The 17410-nt window shown below is 61.4% G+C and overlaps 1 protein-coding gene across 3 annotated transcripts in view; it reads left to right on the forward strand.

The window, feature by feature from the left end:
- IGF2R (insulin like growth factor 2 receptor) overlaps window positions 1–17410 on the forward strand; it is a 98839-nt gene that overhangs the window by 40655 nt on the left and 40774 nt on the right. For all 3 annotated transcript variants that reach the window (XM_054721648.1, XM_054721646.1, XM_054721647.1), the window contains exons 7-17: window positions 256–361; window positions 2885–3047; window positions 3171–3342; window positions 4150–4253; window positions 9590–9754; window positions 11073–11213; window positions 12523–12666; window positions 14304–14441; window positions 14959–15103; window positions 15560–15737; window positions 17166–17281. In XM_054721648.1, the coding sequence (XP_054577623.1) occupies window positions 256–361; window positions 2885–3047; window positions 3171–3342; window positions 4150–4253; window positions 9590–9754; window positions 11073–11213; window positions 12523–12666; window positions 14304–14441; window positions 14959–15103; window positions 15560–15737; window positions 17166–17281 (1572 nt within the window). The remainder of the gene's footprint in view (window positions 1–255; window positions 362–2884; window positions 3048–3170; window positions 3343–4149; window positions 4254–9589; window positions 9755–11072; window positions 11214–12522; window positions 12667–14303; window positions 14442–14958; window positions 15104–15559; window positions 15738–17165; window positions 17282–17410) is intronic.

A 17410-nucleotide genomic window follows, 5' to 3' on the forward strand; every position in this document is an offset into this window, starting at 1 on the left:
TATTTAAATTTACACGTTGCTCGTTTTATTTGTTTTTTAAAGAAAATAGCACTAAATTGAAGTTTGCTTTTAAATTTATTTTCCTCCCCCAAGTGGGAATGAATTAAAGTGTACCACGTACGGCTTCTTTTACGCTGTGATCTTCCTTCAGTTTCCGGTGTCCCCAAAAGAATGCTCGGGGCCCCTGGATTAATTTGAATGCCTTTAATTTGGAAGCGGTACTTTGTAACGCTCCTGTCTGTCTGTGGCCTCCAGGCTGGTCCTGACCTACGGAAAAGAAGAGGCAGGGAAGCCAGACTTCTGTGAGGGCCACAGCCCGGCCGTGACCATTACCTTCGTCTGCCCGTCGGAGCGCCGGGAGGTGAGGCTGGTCTCCCGGGACCACTAGCCGGGCTGCCTGGGAGCAGGGGCTGGGGCCGCGGCGGGCGGTGGGTCCCTGCGGGCCGGGCCGAGCGTGCGGACTGTGGGGAGAACGCGCTTCCCGGGATGGCCGCGGGGGCGAGGCTCCCGGAGAACAGCCGGCCGTTTGCTCTCAGCCACCTCGAGGGGCCCCTGGGTGTGCACGTGGGACGGGGTTTTGTTCTGCTCCTGTGGGAGACGATTTTAACTGGTCCGTGGACAGATTTTAAAAAATTTTCGTAGCTATGCTGATTTGAGTGGGTTTTGAAAAACCATCCCTACCCCCCCAAACCCGTGACTTCATGGCCCTCGTTGTTCGGGGATGAAACCAGGTAGAAGTAGCTAATGAGTCTACGGGAACGCGGTCAGAAACGAGCGGTGCAGATGCTGTGCAGACCTGGGGGGCTCCGTGCAGGGCTTTGGGGGTCCCGCCCGGTGTGGAAGAATCGGCCGCGGGCAGGCCCCCTGGGCTCACAGGGGAGCCGTCGCCCTCCCGGCCTCCCCCTCCCCGCCGGCCCCCCCCCCCCCCCCCCCCCCCCCGGCGGAGCTGCCAGCAGCCTGATTGCTCTGTCCTCTGGCTGTTTACGCAGTGGAGCACAGCTGTAAACTCCGTGAGGGTAGGGCGGTCTGGGTTGTCCTTGGCCGGTGCCCAGTGGTGTTGCGTGCACGTGTGGCTGTGAAGTGTTTTAGCAGATGTGGGTGCCGATGGCCGGGAGACAGCCCGGAGGAAGGGCAGGGCTCCCCCTGATTTATTCCTGTCTCCTCCGAGCGGAGGGAGCGAGGAGGAGGGGAGTGCTTGGGCCAGGCTCCCCTCCCCCCAAATAAACGTGGAATGTGCCGTGGCAGCCGGCCAGCTTTGTGCGCTGGGGTATGGGGACAAAGGTTTAGCCCCGACCAGCTTTCCGCGTTAGGTCCCCAGGCTCCCAGGGCCCGCGGTGGCAGCTCAGGGGACCCGCCCGGCCGCCCCGGGCTCGACGTCAGTGCTGAATGCGAGGTGGAGGGGTTCTGATTTATTCCTTCCGTCCGTGCCTACGCATGGGAATGGAAACCTTCTCAGGCTGCGGAGGCCGTCTCGGGGCCGCGGGCTCACAGGCTCCCCGCCCCCCCTCGTTTCACTGCATGCAGTGAGGACCTGTAGGCTCGGAGGGGAGTGGGCGCCCCCTCTCCCGCCCGCCCCTCCCGCCCTCTCCTCCCAGACATGAGGCACCGCGGTGTCCGTGCAGGGGCTGGTTTGCTGCTGGGAAGGGAAGGGTTCCCGCCCAGCCTCGCTGCTCATGGGGCCGCACTCGGGTTACATGTGGTGCCTTCATCCGCGAAGGTTTACTCAGGCGTTTGCGCTGGCTGGCTGAACGCTTTTCGGAGCTGGGAGTTTAGTCAACGTGTACCTTGTAGATTTCTTTAAAAAAGTTTCAGTGAATGTACAGATGGCAAAAGCCCCCCGTTTCAAGCACAGGGAGAGCATTATGCAACCAGTGCCCCCGTCTGATGTTCGGAGGTGCCCATCACCCCGACAGACCTGGCGTGGACACTGCCGCCCCCGCCCCAGCCTGGCAGCCCCAGCCGTGGACGTGCCTTTCCGGGCATCGTGTGCAGTGACCGTCTAGGGCAGTGACCGCACACTGTGTGCCTTTGTGTCCGACGTCTCCCGCGCGGCCCGGCCGCCGGCGGCACGTGTCCGACCTGCCCGCGCCGAGGGCCGAGAGCACCGGCTCTGAGTCAGACAGACGGAGCCGGACGCGCCACTTCACAGCTTATTCATCACGTGACCCGTGTTTGCAAACCAGCCCCGAGGACTGTGCCTGGCACGCAGCGGCGCCGGGTAAACATTTGCAGGGCGGCGGCGCTCAGAGGCGGCGGCCCTGCCTGATGCTGAGCAGCCACACACTCTCCCGGCCATGGTTACGGACGGCACTGCCCTCCGGGAGCAGGGACCTCCGGCCTCCGTCCCTGTCCCACCGCAGGCTCGGCCAGAGCTCCGTCTGCGAGGCAGGGCCCTCAGGGCGCGATGTGTGGGTGAGGCCCGTCCCTGGGGCAGGAGCACATGGAGGCGTGCCCAGGCCCCTGGGGCAGTCAGGAGAGGGGTTCAGGGCCGGCTCCCTAGAGGCTCCCAGGCACAGCGATTCCCACGCAACTTGGGGGCGTCCCTGGCCCGGGCTCCCCAGCTCTTCTGATTGAAAGGTGCTGCTGCCCGCCCTTTGCCTCACTCGCCTGGCTGCTGCCGAGGCCGAGGGTGTCGGGTGACGGGTTCAGGGTGCACTGGCCGAAGCCCGAGTGTGACCCTGAGGGGGCGGGGGTGCTGGCGCGTCACTGGGGTCGTGGCAAGTCAGGGAATCCAGACACGTCCAGGCCACGGAGGCTGCGGAGCAGGGACCGGAAAACGTAAAAACCCAGCCGCTGACTCCGCGGCTTCAGAAGCGAGGAGAGCCCGTGTGTAAGCTGGATGTGCACAATGGAAGTCTGCACCTTCCCAAACCGTTTCCGATAGGGCACCCTTCCCAAGCTCACGGCCAAGTCCAACTGCCGCTACGAGGTCGAGTGGGTCACGGAGTACGCCTGCCACCGGGATTACCTGGAGAGCAGCAACTGCTCCCTGAGCGGCGCGCAGCACGACATCGCCATCGACCTGTGGCCGCTGCGGCAGACCCGAGGTGAGCGGCGCCGGGGCCGTGGTGCGCGGCGTGGGAGAGGCCAGGCCGTGGGCGCGGCGCCGCAGCTCCCGCCGCCGCGGCTGTGGCGCCGGGGCCTCTGCTCACGTGTTCCCTCCTCTCCAGGCCATTACTACGCTGCCGATGGGAAGGAGTATATTTTTTATTTGAACGTCTGCGGAGAAGTTGAAGGAGCCCCAAAGGCCTGTAATGAGAAACAGGCTGCGGTTTGCCAAGCGAAGAAGCCTGACTTCACTCAAGTCAAAGTGGCAGGAAAATTCCAGAGCCAGACTCTCCGGTGCGTAAACAGCCTCCCCGCGCTTTCCCAGCGCATTGTGTCTGTTCTTGTAAAACGTACCCCACTTCCCGTGGCCCCTTCCTCCTGCGTCCCGCGAAGCCCGGGAGCCGGGAGGGCGTCCCTCCCTCCGACCTGCCTGGGCGTGGGCCTCGGTCCCTGGGCACGGCTGCTCTTCCTGGCCGGACAATGAGGTGGCTCCTGTAAAAGCTGTTTGCTTTACGGGCCATTGTTCGGAAGGAGCCACACTGTAGGAAACTCACTTGATTAGTTTACAGTGGAAGCGGCTTTTGTCCTTAAAAACTTATCTCTCCGCTTTCCGCTGTCTCTGGCGCTTGGAGGATCTGGAGTGCCGTGAGCATAACGTAAAGGCTTTAAACAGCTGAGCAGACACACCCAGCCCGGTCTCGTGGCCCCTGACCTAGTGGTCCTCGGTCCGGGGCGGTAGGGGTCCCCGGGAACGCGCATTGTGCAGGGCCCGCGGGGAAGGCCGCCCGATGGCGGCGGCGGCAGCAGCGCCGTGCGCTTCGTGGCCGTTGTCGGTCTGGTACGAGATCCACGGAGGGAAGGAGGCGCGCGGAGGAGGGTGCAGGCTCCCGGCGAACCTTCGGCGCTGTCCCGCCGCCGTGACGATAGGCCCGCCCATTGGGAACTCATTTCCTCGCCGTTTTCCCCGGCTGGCGAGCGCGTGCTGGTCCGTGTCAGCACCGAGTTGTCGGGGTGTGCGGGGGGCTAAACGGAGAAAGGTTTGAAAACGCAGGTTCCTCTCGGCTCTGCTAAACACGCGTGCACGTGTGTTCCCACACCCAGGTACTCGGACGGAGACCTCACCCTCGTCTACTTCGGCGGCGACGAGTGCAGCTCGGGCTTCCAGCGCATGAGCGTCATCAACTTCGAGTGCAACGAGACCGCAGGTGGGTGTGCCCGCGGGTGGGTGTGCCACCGGGTGAGTGTGCCCGCGGGCGGGTGTGCCCGCGGGTGGGTGTGCCGCGGGTGAGTGTGCCCGTGGGTAAGTGCTTGCGCCTGCTCAGGCGCCGGGCATGGGCGTTCCTGAGAGTGGAGTGCTGAATGGGGCGGTCAGGCGTCCTCCCGGCGTGGCACCTCAGCCCCAGCCAGTGACACGCATCCTGTTTCCGCTCCCCCCCCCCCCCCGTTTGCTTTGGGAGGGGGCCCAGCTGGGACGGAGGCTCTGCCTGGGGTTCCAGTTCCCCAGCGTGGGTGTGGTTCCTGCAAGGTGGGTCTGCTCACCAACCCCTTTCCTTGTGCAAACTGAGGCTCCAGGGCACCCTTTAAGATGGTGGCCCCGTGATAGCGGCTGGATTTTGAGATCCCAGGAGGTTGCAGGGCCAGTTTGGTTTTCCCGAGCGATTAGGAGACACCTCCTTTTTTTAAAAGAAGTTCATTTTTGTTGACTTCAGAGATCAAGGGAGAGGGCGAGAGAGAGAGAAGCATCAACGAGGAGAGAGAATCGTTGATTGGCTGCCTTCTGTGCACCTCCTACTGGGGATCAAGCCCGCAACCAGGGCGAGTGCCCTGACCAGGTTCATAGGCTGATGCTCAACCACCGAGCCCCGCCGCTGGGCACGAGCAGCTTCCTTGCGGTCACAGTCTGCATCTGCAGAGGTGACGGGATCCCTTGTCATCAGGGAGCGGGCCTGTCTGTTGCCCTCCAGGCGGTGACCCCAAGCGTCCTGCAGGCTGGCCCCGCCTCTGCACCTGGTGCTGGTTCCGGAGCCGCCTGCCCACACGCCCACGAGGCCGCCAGCCCCGGCCCTCGGGCCCCGCACGCAGTTTGTGGCAGCGTTGGCCGTTGGGTCACGGGCAGGTTTCGGCATGGTTCGCTGCGGAGCCCGGAAGAGGCCACTGTGTGTGACGGGGGTGGGGCCTGAAAGCCGAGCCTGGGGTGCGAAGGAGCTGGGAAGAGGTGGTGAGCAGGACCGAGCTCCCATAAACCGCCCAGCGGGCCCCAAAGAGGGGCCTCGTGCAGCCAGGGGCGGCCTCGCCCACTCGCCCTTCCTCCTGCCCCGCTGCCCCTCGTGCCCGTCAGCCCGTCCCACACGCACCCTCGCTGACCGTGGAGACGGTGGCCAGCCCTGTATAACGTCCACCTTCTCCGCAACGCGTCTTCAGCATGCGTTGTGTTCGTACTTGCTGGTTTGACCTTGTGAGCGATGGACACGGCCTGCGAGGCGCTTCTGGCCAGGAGCCGAGGGAGAGGGAGCGGCCAGTGTAAGGCAGGCTGACTCGGGGGGCCCTGGGTGAGTGCCATCACCCAGAACCTCACCAGGAGGGAGGCCCTGGGGCCCGATCTGGGATCTGGGGAGCCCCCAGGATTGAGGCAGTGAAGGAAAGAGGAGGCCCTGTTGGGGGAGCCGCAGCAGGGCAGGCGTGAGCCAGGCGCAGAGCAGGGAGGCTGTGGGCGCCGTCTGTGGCAGAGGGAACACCTCACCCAGGCCGTGACCGTGGGTCGCGGTGAGCAGCTCCAGGGTTTGTATTTAGACTGTGGCTAGAGATGGCCCTGGAAGGGGGAGCGGGCAGCCCCGGGACAAGCGCCTCCGTCCTGTGGAGGAGGTGACGTGACCCAGAGGTGAGTGGGGCGCAGGGACGCTCGGCAGGTGGGTGACGTGGCTCTACTGGGTGTGGCCTCTGGCTGTGCCTTCCCTCTGGTTCGCACACCCTCTGCCCTCCCAGGTTCTCTGCCTCCATCGTCCTCGCCTTCCAGCTTCACAGGAGACCCTCCGCGGCCCCCCGTCCCCGTCCCCGTCCCCGGGAACGCAGCCTGCTGCTGATCTGTGTCCCGGATTCTCAGGCACTCGGCGTGCCGGCCCCTTCCCCAGCCGGGCCTCCGGCTCCCGCTGGCCGCTGCTGGGCTGTGGGTGACTCCTGTGGTCCAAGTCTCCCTCCCTTGTGATTACCTCCTGGCCTCGTTCGGGGCGTTTTACAAATGGCTTGGCCGAGGTCTCTGGGAGTGCGCTGATCTCATCCGGGCACGCTGGGAACATGGAGCGCGATCCAGAGAGATCCCGGCGGAGGGGGCGGAGGCGGAGCGGGGCCACAGCTGGGGACTCACGGGAAGGGGTGTGGCTGTCGGGGCAGATGAGCCGAGGCGTGAAAAGAAGACCGCAGGCCCCGTTCTCCTCCCTCCTTCACGTTCTCATTATGAAGAGTTTCCACAAGACGGGGCGTTCATTTCCCCGCCACTCGGGTTTAAGGGTCCTTCACGTTTGCCAGATCCGCTTCATAGAAGCCACTCGGCACTGATGGGACACAGCACCCCACCCCACCCCACCTTCGGCCTGACGGTTAGCAGGGGCCCCGATGCCAGCAGCTCGGTGTTTCCTGGCCCTTCTCATGGCGACGGTGGCCAGGAGGTCGCTGGGGAGACGTTGGGCGCTCGGGGGCGTTTTGGGCCCGCGCTCAGGTCGGCCTTGCGGTATAAAATACGTGAGGCTGCTCGCCCCTCTGCCACCCAGTGCCTCCGCTCCCGTCACGCCGTGCGCGCTGTGACGTCGTTTCATTGTCACCGTGTCCGCATCCACGTTGGGAGGTTGGAGAGGAAATCCTGGGTGGGCTCTGTGCGTGCTTACTGGGTAACTGTAACCATGGAGTTCTGCACGCCAACGGCTGTTAACTGGCTGAGTGTGTAACGTGGCTGTTAATTTAACCTGGGTCTCCATGAATTATTTATGCTTACGAATCTACGGCCCATGCACACTCTTCATACGTTTATTCTTTTCGCCGTAATATATTTTGAGCCATTGGTTTCGATAACTGACGTCTAGTTTGCTGTGATAGGATACCGTATTTTTGTCAAATAAGGGCCTTAGATAATTTTTTGGGGAGGAGGAGTCATGTATCAGGAGAGGCTAGTAAGAAATCTTAAAAATGTAAGCAACTCATCACCTTAAAGGTTTATTTTTTTCAGTTAGTTCACGCCATGGGGGGTCTGGCGGCGTAAGGGCTCACTCGGGCCTGGGTGCCTCCGTGCTGTGGGGCTGCTGTCTGCAGACGTGGCCCCGCGGGCCCTGCAGGATGGGAGGGAGCAGCAGTTCTTTCTAAGGGGCGCGGCCACCCTCCATGCAGGGGGCTGGGGGACGTAGCTGAGCTGTGAGCCCCGAGAGGAAAGGAACCCCGGCTGGGGAGGAGCTGCACTGTCTTACCACCGAGGGACGGAGGAGTGGGCGCCGCGGCTACGCAGCCAGGGCGCAGCGCCGTGGATCCCCTGGAAAAACCACTTCCCTCAGCTGGTCACGGAGTCCACATGCTGGGAGCCATGTACACGCCGTGCTGCGAGCCATGTACACGCCGTGCTGGGAGGGGGCCATGGCGGGGTGGGGGGATTGACAGAGCGAAAAGCTCGTGCACACGCTCGCCCCCTGCACTAACCAGCAAACAGAAGAGGCTTGGGAGAGGGGCGTGGGGCTGACTTGTCTCCTAAAAGCGTTTGAGGAGTTAAATGAGGAGACAGGCAAGATGCACCCCCCTGGCTCTACAGGGACCCCCACAGATCTTAGCGCGTCTCAGATGCAGAACCCGCTCGGCGTGGGGTGGGTGCTGGGAGCTGGTGGTCGAACGGGAGGGAGGTGTGTGAGCGGAGCTGGTGGAGGACACGCAGCGGTTCGAGGAAACGGCGCTGTGTTCCAAGTAGAGGAGTGAGTCACCGGCCGGCGTGGGCGGGTGAGCGGGCGGCCGCGCTCCCGAGCAGGCGGGTGCGTGTTGTCAGCAGGGAGGGGGCGGCCGTGCTGCTTCGAGAGACAAGAGACTGGCTTTCACGCACTTTAAAAAGGGGACGTGGCCGCCGCAGTGCGAGGCCGCGTTGCTGTGCTAACGAGCGTCTGGATTTGATTCCCGGCTCCTCGCGCCCTAGCTGTGAAACCATAGGCAAATTATTTAGCCGCCCGAATCTAGTAAACGGGGCTGGAATTGTACCTGTGCCATGGGCTCTTAGGATCAGGCATGCCAGGTTTTATAAAATGCTTAAATCAGAGCCTGTTCCTACGGCCGGCCCCCACGGCACACGCAGGCGCCCGCCCAGTGCCTGGCTCGGATTGTGCGCAGTGCCGGCGAGCTGCTGGTAGCATGACTGTGCTGTTTGTCATATTAAATGCTTAATAGGAGCTGCAGTGAAACCTCGTTTTCCCTGGGCACAGAAATCATTTCCCTTTCCTGGAGAACACTGCGCACTGTGGGCGCTCGCCGCAGAGAGGCGGAGCTGGAGGGCGGGGGGGGGGACTGCTAACCCGGCGGGGGAGGGAGACAGCCCGGTGCCAGCGCCCACCAGCCGGAGGGGCCGGGGGAGGAGTCGGCACAGCTCGCCGACCCCCGGCTCCTTGGACCGGGGGCGACCCCCCGGGAGGGGCTGGCTTCCTGGGCAGAGCCGAGCCGTGGGGCTCCTCGTTGGGGAACGGGGGGCTCCCTGATGGGGTGGTCAGCAGACTGCAGATGCGAGCAGGGTGTGGGAGACACGTACGCATGCAGTCCCCAGAATGAAGGGTGCTGGCGCCACCTGGAGGCCAGCCTGCAGCTCTGCAAGGTGACGCCCACAGCTGCTGCAGTGGGGGGACTGCAGGAAGGGTCCCTCGTCTGCTTTGGGCCCCAGGGACCTGGTCTTGCCCACAGCGACATCACCAAGCCCGGGGCACCCCTGGGACAGCTCTGGCCGCTGCCCTGTCCTGCCCTGTCCGTGGGTCTGGCCTGGCCCAGCGGCTGGCGGAGTGGAGCTGACCTCAGGCCTCGTGCCGCGGGGGTCAGCAGCCCGTGTCCCACCGAGACGAAAGCGGCGCAGGCCGCTCCGAGGGTCGGGGTGAGCCGAGCCTCTGCTCTAATCTGTGCCCTCTGACCCCGGGCTTTGGGGCTGGGGTTTGTTCATGTTCAGCTGCGTCCGGGGTGCTGGCTGTTGGTGTCCCGTTTGCCGTGTCCCCTGTTTCTGCCCTCGCTCCTTTGACATCCCTGGGTTTGGGCATATAGTGGAGTGTTTGTGTTTAACATGTATTTCCATTGTCAGTAGTGTTACAGCTCTCTCCCATTTCCCCTCCCCCACCCCCCCCCACCCCCGGCCTTCACCGCCCCATTGCCGTGCCCAGGGGCTGTGCACATAAGGGTACAAGTTCTTGGGCTTATCCCTTCTCGTCCCCGCGTCGCGGTCGGTCAGCCTGTCGTGCCTCCCTGCTTCGGGTCTGACTTTGCTGGTCAGGTCATTGTGCTCGTGGGATCAGTGGAGTGTTTTCCTTTTCCTTTTCCGGTTGCACAGGTAACGGCGGGAGAGGCGCTCCTGTGTTCACCGGGGAGGTGGACTGCACCTACTTCTTCACGTGGGACACGAAGCACGCGTGTGTGAAAGAGAAGGAGGACCTCCTGTGTGGCCTCACCAACGGGAAGCAGCGGTACGACCTGTCCGCTCTGGCCCGGCACGCAGGTAGGCCCCTATGCCCGCAGGGAGGGCCCCGTGCCCGCAGGGAGGCCCCTATGCCCGCAGGGAGGGCCCCGTGCCCGCAGGGAGGGCCCCGTGCCCGCAGGGAGGGCCCTATGCCCGCAGGGAGGGCCCCGTGCCCGCAGGGAGGGCCCCGTGCCCGCAGGGAGGGCCCCTATGCCCGCAGGGAGGGCCCTGTGCCCGCAGGGAGGGCCCCGTGCCCGCAGGGAGGGCCCCGTGCCCGCAGGGAGGGCCCTGTGCCCGCAGGGAGGCCCCTGTGCCCGCAGGGAGGGCCCCGTGCCCGCAGGGAGGGCCCCGTGCCCGCAGGGAGGGCCCCGTGCCCGCAGGGAGGCCCCGTGCCCGTGTGGGTCTCAGCCGTGTGCGTGTTGGGGCGCATTTTCCTGTCTCCTTCCCCACGAACATTTGGAAGGGCTGTCATTACGTCCATTGTCAGCGCGCCCAGCGTGGCCTCTCCCTCCTCACGTAGCGGTAGGAATGATGAGAAGTGGCGCTGACTCACGGCAGGGTGTCTGAATTTGAGGTCGGCACCCCTGTTTTCTACTTGGGGTATTTCGAGCTCATCTTGCCACGTTTCAGTAAAAACTGCCCGCGCCTGCTGTGTGCCAGGCCTCGTGCTTTGTTATTAGAAACTTTAAAAAAAACCCCTCACCCGAGGGCATTTTTCCCATTGATTTTTAGAGAGTGGAAGGGAGGGAGGGGGAACGAGAGAGAGAGAGAGAGAGAGAGAGAGAGAGAGAGAGAGAGAGACAGCGATGAGAGAGAGCCACATGGATTGGTTGCCTCCCACATGCTCCCTGACTGGGACCAGGGATTGAACCTGCAAACCAGGTACATGCCCTTGACTAGTAATTGGACCTGTGACACTCTAACCACAGAGCAACACTGGCCAGGGTGAAACTTTTTTTTTTTTTTAACTTAAACTCTGTTGCTAAGAGAGTAGATCTCCCGAGTTCCCACCGCGTTTGTAACTGGTGAAGGACGTTCCATCAGCTTCCTGTGTCATCTCACAGCACGTCCATGTAGCACAGCGGTTCTCCGCCTTCCTAACGCCGCGACCCTTTAATACAGCTCCTCATGTGGTGGTGACCCCCAACCATAAAATTATTGTCGTTGCTACTTCATAACTGTAATTTTGCTACTGTTAATGACCCACAGGTTGAGAACCGCTAGCAGGGTCGCCTAAGACCGTCGGAAAACACAGATATTTACATTACGATTCATAACAGTAGCAAAATACAGTGACTCACGGGAAACAGTCGCTGCCTTTGACGAAAGAAGCTCCTTTTACTTTATTTTTCCACAGAACCGGAACGGAACTGGGAGGCCGTGGGTGGCAGCCAGAAGGGAGCCGAGAAGAAGCACTTCTTCATCAACATTTGCCACCGGCTGCTGCCGGAGGGCCAGGCCCGGGGCTGCCCCGAGGACGCGGCCGTGTGCGCTGTGGGTGAGTGCCGCGCCGGGCGCGCCCGGGGTGGCCCCGCTCCACTCCGCGTTCAGCACCTCGGGCTGTGAGGACGCAGGGATGGTGGCCGCAGCAGCCACGGCGCCCCCGGGGCGGAGACGGGCCTCGGTGGCCGCGGCCTCCTGATGGCCAGTCCGTGGCCGGAGCGGAGAGAACCTGTTGAAAGTGCTTGGTGATCTGTTCGCTCTGTAACCCGAGGAAGCACATGGCTAGTACTTGTGCAAAATGGATTTTGATTATTTTAACAACCTGACTGCTTGGTTTTTCAAACGTTATGGCGGAAGGCGACTGGCATCCGATCTTGTGGCCTTCGTCTGAGAGCGCTGTCCCCAGGTGCCTTCCGCTGGGCTGGGCTGTCCTACCCTGCTGTGCTCACACGCCTTAGATGGGCGTGTGTGTGTGTAGTGTATTAGTGTCACTTAGGAGTCACCTTGAAAGCGACAGGCAGGGGAGTCACTCGAGTCTGCTACACACGTGAAACAAGGAGTCGTGAGCCCAGGTGGGTGTCAGGGGTCACCCCTGCGCCAGCCCCGCTGGGGACGGACGGGCACCGGGCCGTCAGTAACAGCCCCTCCGTCACCCCCCTATTCAGAAGGTGCTGTGTCTTTCCGAGCAGGTCCAAGCGTGGCCTTTAAGGACGTGGCCCAGAGTTTCAGAACTTGATAGTAAAGATCAACCAAACTACCATTACGTGGCCACGTTCTTGGCTGGCTGAACAGGTTTAGTTACTCTCTAGCCCCCTGGCTGTGCCGTGAAAAGCTCCGTGCCTCGGGGCAGCTGAGGCCCCAGAATGGGGGAGCAGTGTTATTTGACGCAGGGGCGGGAACCTTTCTCCTGCCAAGGGCCACTTGGATATTAATAACATCATTTGACCAACTTAGACATGTTGGTCAAACAGTTAATTAACTCCTCACCCCTAATGCCTTGTCAGGGCCAGACCAAGTGATGGCGGGGGGTGGAGGGCCTTATGTGGCCCACGGCCGGATGTTCCCACGCCTGCTTTACGGGATGGCCTGGTGGGGGTGTAGCCTTCCCACTCCTGTGGGCGCAGGGGACGTGGCTTATCATTCTCGCACTTTCCTGCTAAGCCTGCAGGTGGCCTTGGGGGTTTTTCCACGTGGCTGCCACCACCGGCCGCACTTGTCACTCAGGAAAAAGTCGTTGACCACCTGGCCAGGGCAGGCGGGCCGAGAAAGGGGCATGGCACACCTGCTGAGTTTGGGTACCTCTTTGTGTCTTTACCATTTTTAATCATGTCTTCTGTCTCCCTCACCCCCTTTTTTTTTTCCAGATAAGAATGGAAAGAAGAGTCTGGGCAAATTCGTTTCTTCTCCCACAAAAGAGAATGGGAACATCCTACTCTCTTATTCAGATGGGGATGCTTGTGGTGATAAGAAGAGAATAAAAACGGATATAATACTTGTGTGCAAGCCAGGTAAACGTTTAGAAAAAGGAAAGATAAAACGTATCGGTGGCTGTTGGCAGCGGTGTGCCCACGCTCCTCATTGCGGTTCCTTGTGGGCACTGCCGGGTGATGAGGCCGGAGGGTGGGGTCAAGCATTTCAGGGTCCAGAACCCTAATGGTGGTCAGTTGGATTTGACCCCCCCCCCCCCCCCCCCCAAACCAGCCCAGAAATGGAGAGACCGTGAGGTGCCTGAGGGCATCGTCGTAATTTTCCCAAAGAGCCACGTTCTGTGCGTGGCGTCTTGCTTAGGACTGACACACAGCGATCACACAGCGCCTAGCTCCGGGGAGTGGCTTAGAAAGGCTGTCCGGCCCGGCTGGCGGGGCTCGGTGGCTGAGCTTCGACCTAGGAACCAGGAGATCACGGTTCAATTCCGGGTCAGGGCACAGGCCCGGGTTTCGGGCTCGATCCCCAGTGGGGGCCGTGCAGGAGGCAGCCGATCAATGACTCTCTCTCATCGTTGATGTTTCTGTCTCTCCCTCTCCCTTCCTCTCTGAAATCAATAAAAATGTATTTTAAAAAAGTGCTGTCCTTGGTTTCACCACGGAACACAATGCATTCCTTTTTTTTTTTTTTTAAATATTTTTATTGATTTCAGAGAGGAAAGGAGAGGGAGAGAGAGATAGAAACATCAATGATGAGAATCATTGATCGGCTGCCTCCTCCACGCCCCTACTGGGGATCAAGCCCGCAACCCGGGTATGTGCCCTTGGCTGGAATCGAACCCGGGACCTTTCAGTCCGCAGACCAACACCGTAACCACTGAGCCACACCGGCCAGGGCAATGCATTCTTTACTGTCCTTTACTTACACTGTTTTACGGGGTCAAAACCTATAGAGAGAGTCACACGTTTTTGTGTTTCTCAAAACGCAGTGTTTTGTGAATCATTTTCGATGTCGCCATCATATGCGTAATGTTCTGGGACTGTCCTGTTGAGAGAGCTGAGCGTTGATCACGGCTCGGTCTTACCGTCTTCACACGTTGCCGCTGTCGCTCACCGTGCTGTTACATTTCCGCCCCTCCTCCCGTGGACGTATTTCCTTGAGATAAATTCTCACCTGTGGAATAAGCTCAGGGGCTAGGAGTATTTTTCTTTTTTAAAATAAATAAGTTTTTATTGATTTTAGAGAGAGAAGGAGGGAGAAGGAGAGAAAGAAACATCAGTGGGCTGCCGCCTGCACGCCCCCTACTGGCGAAGAGCCTGCCCCGTGGGCATGTGCCCTGACCCGGAATCAAACCGGCGACCTTTCGTGCACCGGTCGGCAGTACCAAGCCACTCAGCCGGCTAGGACTATTTTTTTGAGCTTTATATATATATTTTTTAATTTATGGCATAATAAGCATAACATAAAATGTATGTATTTTTTGAAATTGTGGTAAAGTACACATAACATGAACGACACCATTTTAACCGTTTTAAGTGGACAGTTCCTTGGCATGAAGCACATTCCCATTGTTGGGCAACAGTTACCACTGCCATCTCCAGAACCTTCTCACCTTCCCAGCCTGCCCCTCTGCCCCTCAGTGTCCCGCCGCCTCCCCCCCCCCCCCCCCTCCGTGGGGCTGACTCTGGGAGCCTGGGGGTGACGGCGCTGCTCCCCACAGGGGAACTGGAGAGTGCCCCGGTGCTGATGGACGCCCGCGAGGACGGCTGCTTCTACGAGTTCGAGTGGCACACGGCCGCCGCCTGCGTGCTGTCCCGCACCGAGGGCGACAACTGCACCGTCTTCGACGCCCAGGCAGGTGTGTATCCCGCGTGTGCCAGCTCCGGGCGGGCAGCGTCCCGGGACCTGCTTGGGCTTTTAAAGCGTGTTTCCCATGAGCGTTTGAGAGGTGACCTGCTTTAGAGTGATACTAACGTGCGGGGCCAACACCCTGAAATCCTGGGGTTTGAGGTCACGAGGAACCTCCTTAACTTGGTGGTCAAGGGAGGTTTTGCCGAACGCGAAACCTGAGGGTCACAAGGAAGTGAGTCGCGTGGAAAAGGCTTTTCACGCGAGTGTCTGGCCAGGGAAACCGCCTGAGAGACTTCACGCAGGCCCCGTGGTACCCATCCCGCGTGGAGCGTCCGGGTTACGTGACCAGCGGGGGTGGGCTTTGCGTGGAACTTCGTGTTGGACGGTGTAAGCGGAGTGGCTGCTCCTGTGCCGAAGGCCGGGCCCTGCCGCCGGCGTCGGGGAAGAGCGCCTGCGAGAGGCTGCGCTGCGGCCCCTGTCTGTGCCCGGCTGACCCGCCCCGGGGCGGCTGCTCTCTCCCGTAGGGTTCTCTTTTGACCTGTCGCCTCTCACCAAGAAAGATGGCTACAAGGTTGAGACGGCCAAGTACGACTTTTACATCAACGTGTGCGCGGCGGTGACCGCGGGCGCCTGCCAGCCGGGCTCGGGGGCCTGCCAGGTGGCGAGAAGGCAAGTCTCCGGTCAGCAGCCCCGCGGTTTCGTGGGTAACGGACGTTTCTTCGGGGACAGGTGTGCTCCCTGCCTTCAGAGGCGGAGAACAGGTAGCCTGCGAACCAGAGGATGCTGGGAGTGCTGTTTCCCTTGGCAACGAGGAGCCGTTTCCACAAAGCCCGCCTTCGTGTGCTGGCTCCGCTCACTTGTTAGACATTTGGGTGTTTCCCTACTCGCTAGTGCAAATGAAGGGGCTGCACCCTCAGCCAGCTGTGGGCTTGGGTTCCCGAGGGGGGGTTGCCCTCTCACCCCCCCCGCCCCCCTGCCCCCCGGGCTTAGCATCCTGGCCGGGGTCAGGGTGGTCTGTGCCCTGGGTCCCGGCCCCGCTGCCCCCTTCCTGCCGGCCCTCCTCCTGTTCAGCGTCGCAGGCGGCTGGTCTGGGTCTCTCTTCTGAGAGGCGCTTGCTTGTTTCAGCGATGGGAAGGCCTGGAACTTGGGACAGAGCAACGCTAAGCTTTCCTATTACGATGGGATGATCCAGCTGAACTACAGAGACGGCACGCCCTACAATAACAACAGACACACTCCCAGAGCCACGCTGATCACCTTCCTCTGTGACCGGGACGCAGGCGTGGGCGTCCCCGAGTACCAGGTAGGGAGGGGCTGTGGGTCCCCGAGTACCAGGTAGGGAGGGGCTGTGGGTCCCCGAGTACCAGGTAGGGAGGGGCTGTGGGTCCCCGAGTACCAGGTAGGGAGGGGCTGTGGGTCCCCGAGTACCAGGTAGGGAGGGGCTGTGGGTCCCCGAGTACTGGATAGGGAGGGGCTGTGGGTCCCCGAGTACCAGGTAGGGAGGGGCTGTGGGTCCCCGAGTACCAGGTAGGGAGGGGCTGTGGGTCCCCGAGTACCAGGTAGGGAGGGGCTGTGGGTCCCCGAGTACCAGGTAGGGAGGGGCTGTGGGTCCCCGAGTACTGGATAGGGAGGGGCTGTGGGTCCCCGAGTACCAGGTAGGGAGGGGCTGTGGGTCCCCGAGTACTGGATAGGGAGGGGCTGTGGGTCCCCGAGTACCAGGTAGGGAGGGGCTGTGGGTCCCCGAGTACCAGGTAGGGAGGGGCTGTGGGTCCCCGAGTACTGGATAGGGAGGGGCTGTGGGTCCCCGAGTACTGGATAGGGAGGGGCTGTGGGTCCCCGAGTACTGGATAGGGAGGGGCTGTGGGTCCCCGAGTACTGGATAGGGAGGGGCTGTGGGTCCCCGAGTACCAGGTAGGAAGGGCTGTGTGTGCCCACGTGGGCCCGTGCACGGCGCTGCGGGAGGTGAGACCCGTGGAGACGGTAGGAAAGGAGAAAGTGTCCTCGGGGCTGGTGCCTGTGTGGACTGAGACGAGGCTCTCCCTGTAGGTGGGGTGTGTGCTGGGCGTCCCTGGGGATAAACGGCCGCATTGTCTGGCTCCCAAGAGCGGCACTGAGCCGCCTGCCGTGGCCCTTCACTTAGAGAGACAGCTTTCAGTCTGGCCTCCTGGCCGCCTTACCACCTCCTGAGATAGTAGTGGGTCCTTTAGGTTTGCCGGGCCTGTAGGCAGTTTCCATCTCTGAGCTGTCCCTGCCTCAGGCCTTTCTGCTCCGATCGCCCGCAGCCCTGCTCGGCGGGTCCCAGACACACAGGCATGGCAGCCATCCCTCCTTCCCACTTAGCCTGGGATTGTCTTAATTTTTTTTAAAAAAATACATATTTTATTGATTTTTTACAGAGAGGAAGGGAGAGGGATAGAGAGTTAGAAACATCGATGAGAGAGAAACATCCACCAGCTGCCTCCTGCACACCCCCTACCGGGGATGTGCTCGCAACTGAAGTACATGCCCTTGACCGGAACCGAACCTGGGACCCTTCAGTCCGCAGGCCGACGCTCCATCCACTGAGCCACACCGGTCAGGGCTGTCTTAATTTTTTACTGGACACTCTTCCTGTTGTTAACATGAGGGGACGTGAAGTGTTTATAGAGCACGTACCTGTCTTTGTTTGTTTAACCCTGGCTTCCCATGACATTCCCTTCCTCTGCATCCTCCCTGTCTCCTGTCACGACAGGAGGAAGATAACTCGACCTACAACTTCCGGTGGTACACCAGCTACGCCTGCCCCGAGGAGCCGCTGGAGTGCCTGGTGACGGACCCGCTCTCCATGGAGCAGTACGACCTCTCCAGGTGCGGGCAGCCTGCCCTCGGCCTCGCCCTGGCCGGTCCAGTTAGTGCGGAGGTCTCGCATGTAGGCCTCGCCGGGAGCCTGGCGCTGAGCCGGTGGCAGGGCGTGCGCTCTGGGCTGCAGGAGCAGGG

The sequence above is a fragment of the Eptesicus fuscus genome, chromosome 10 (assembly GCF_027574615.1).
Source record: "Eptesicus fuscus isolate TK198812 chromosome 10, DD_ASM_mEF_20220401, whole genome shotgun sequence".
NCBI classification, from domain to species: domain Eukaryota; kingdom Metazoa; phylum Chordata; class Mammalia; order Chiroptera; family Vespertilionidae; genus Eptesicus; species Eptesicus fuscus.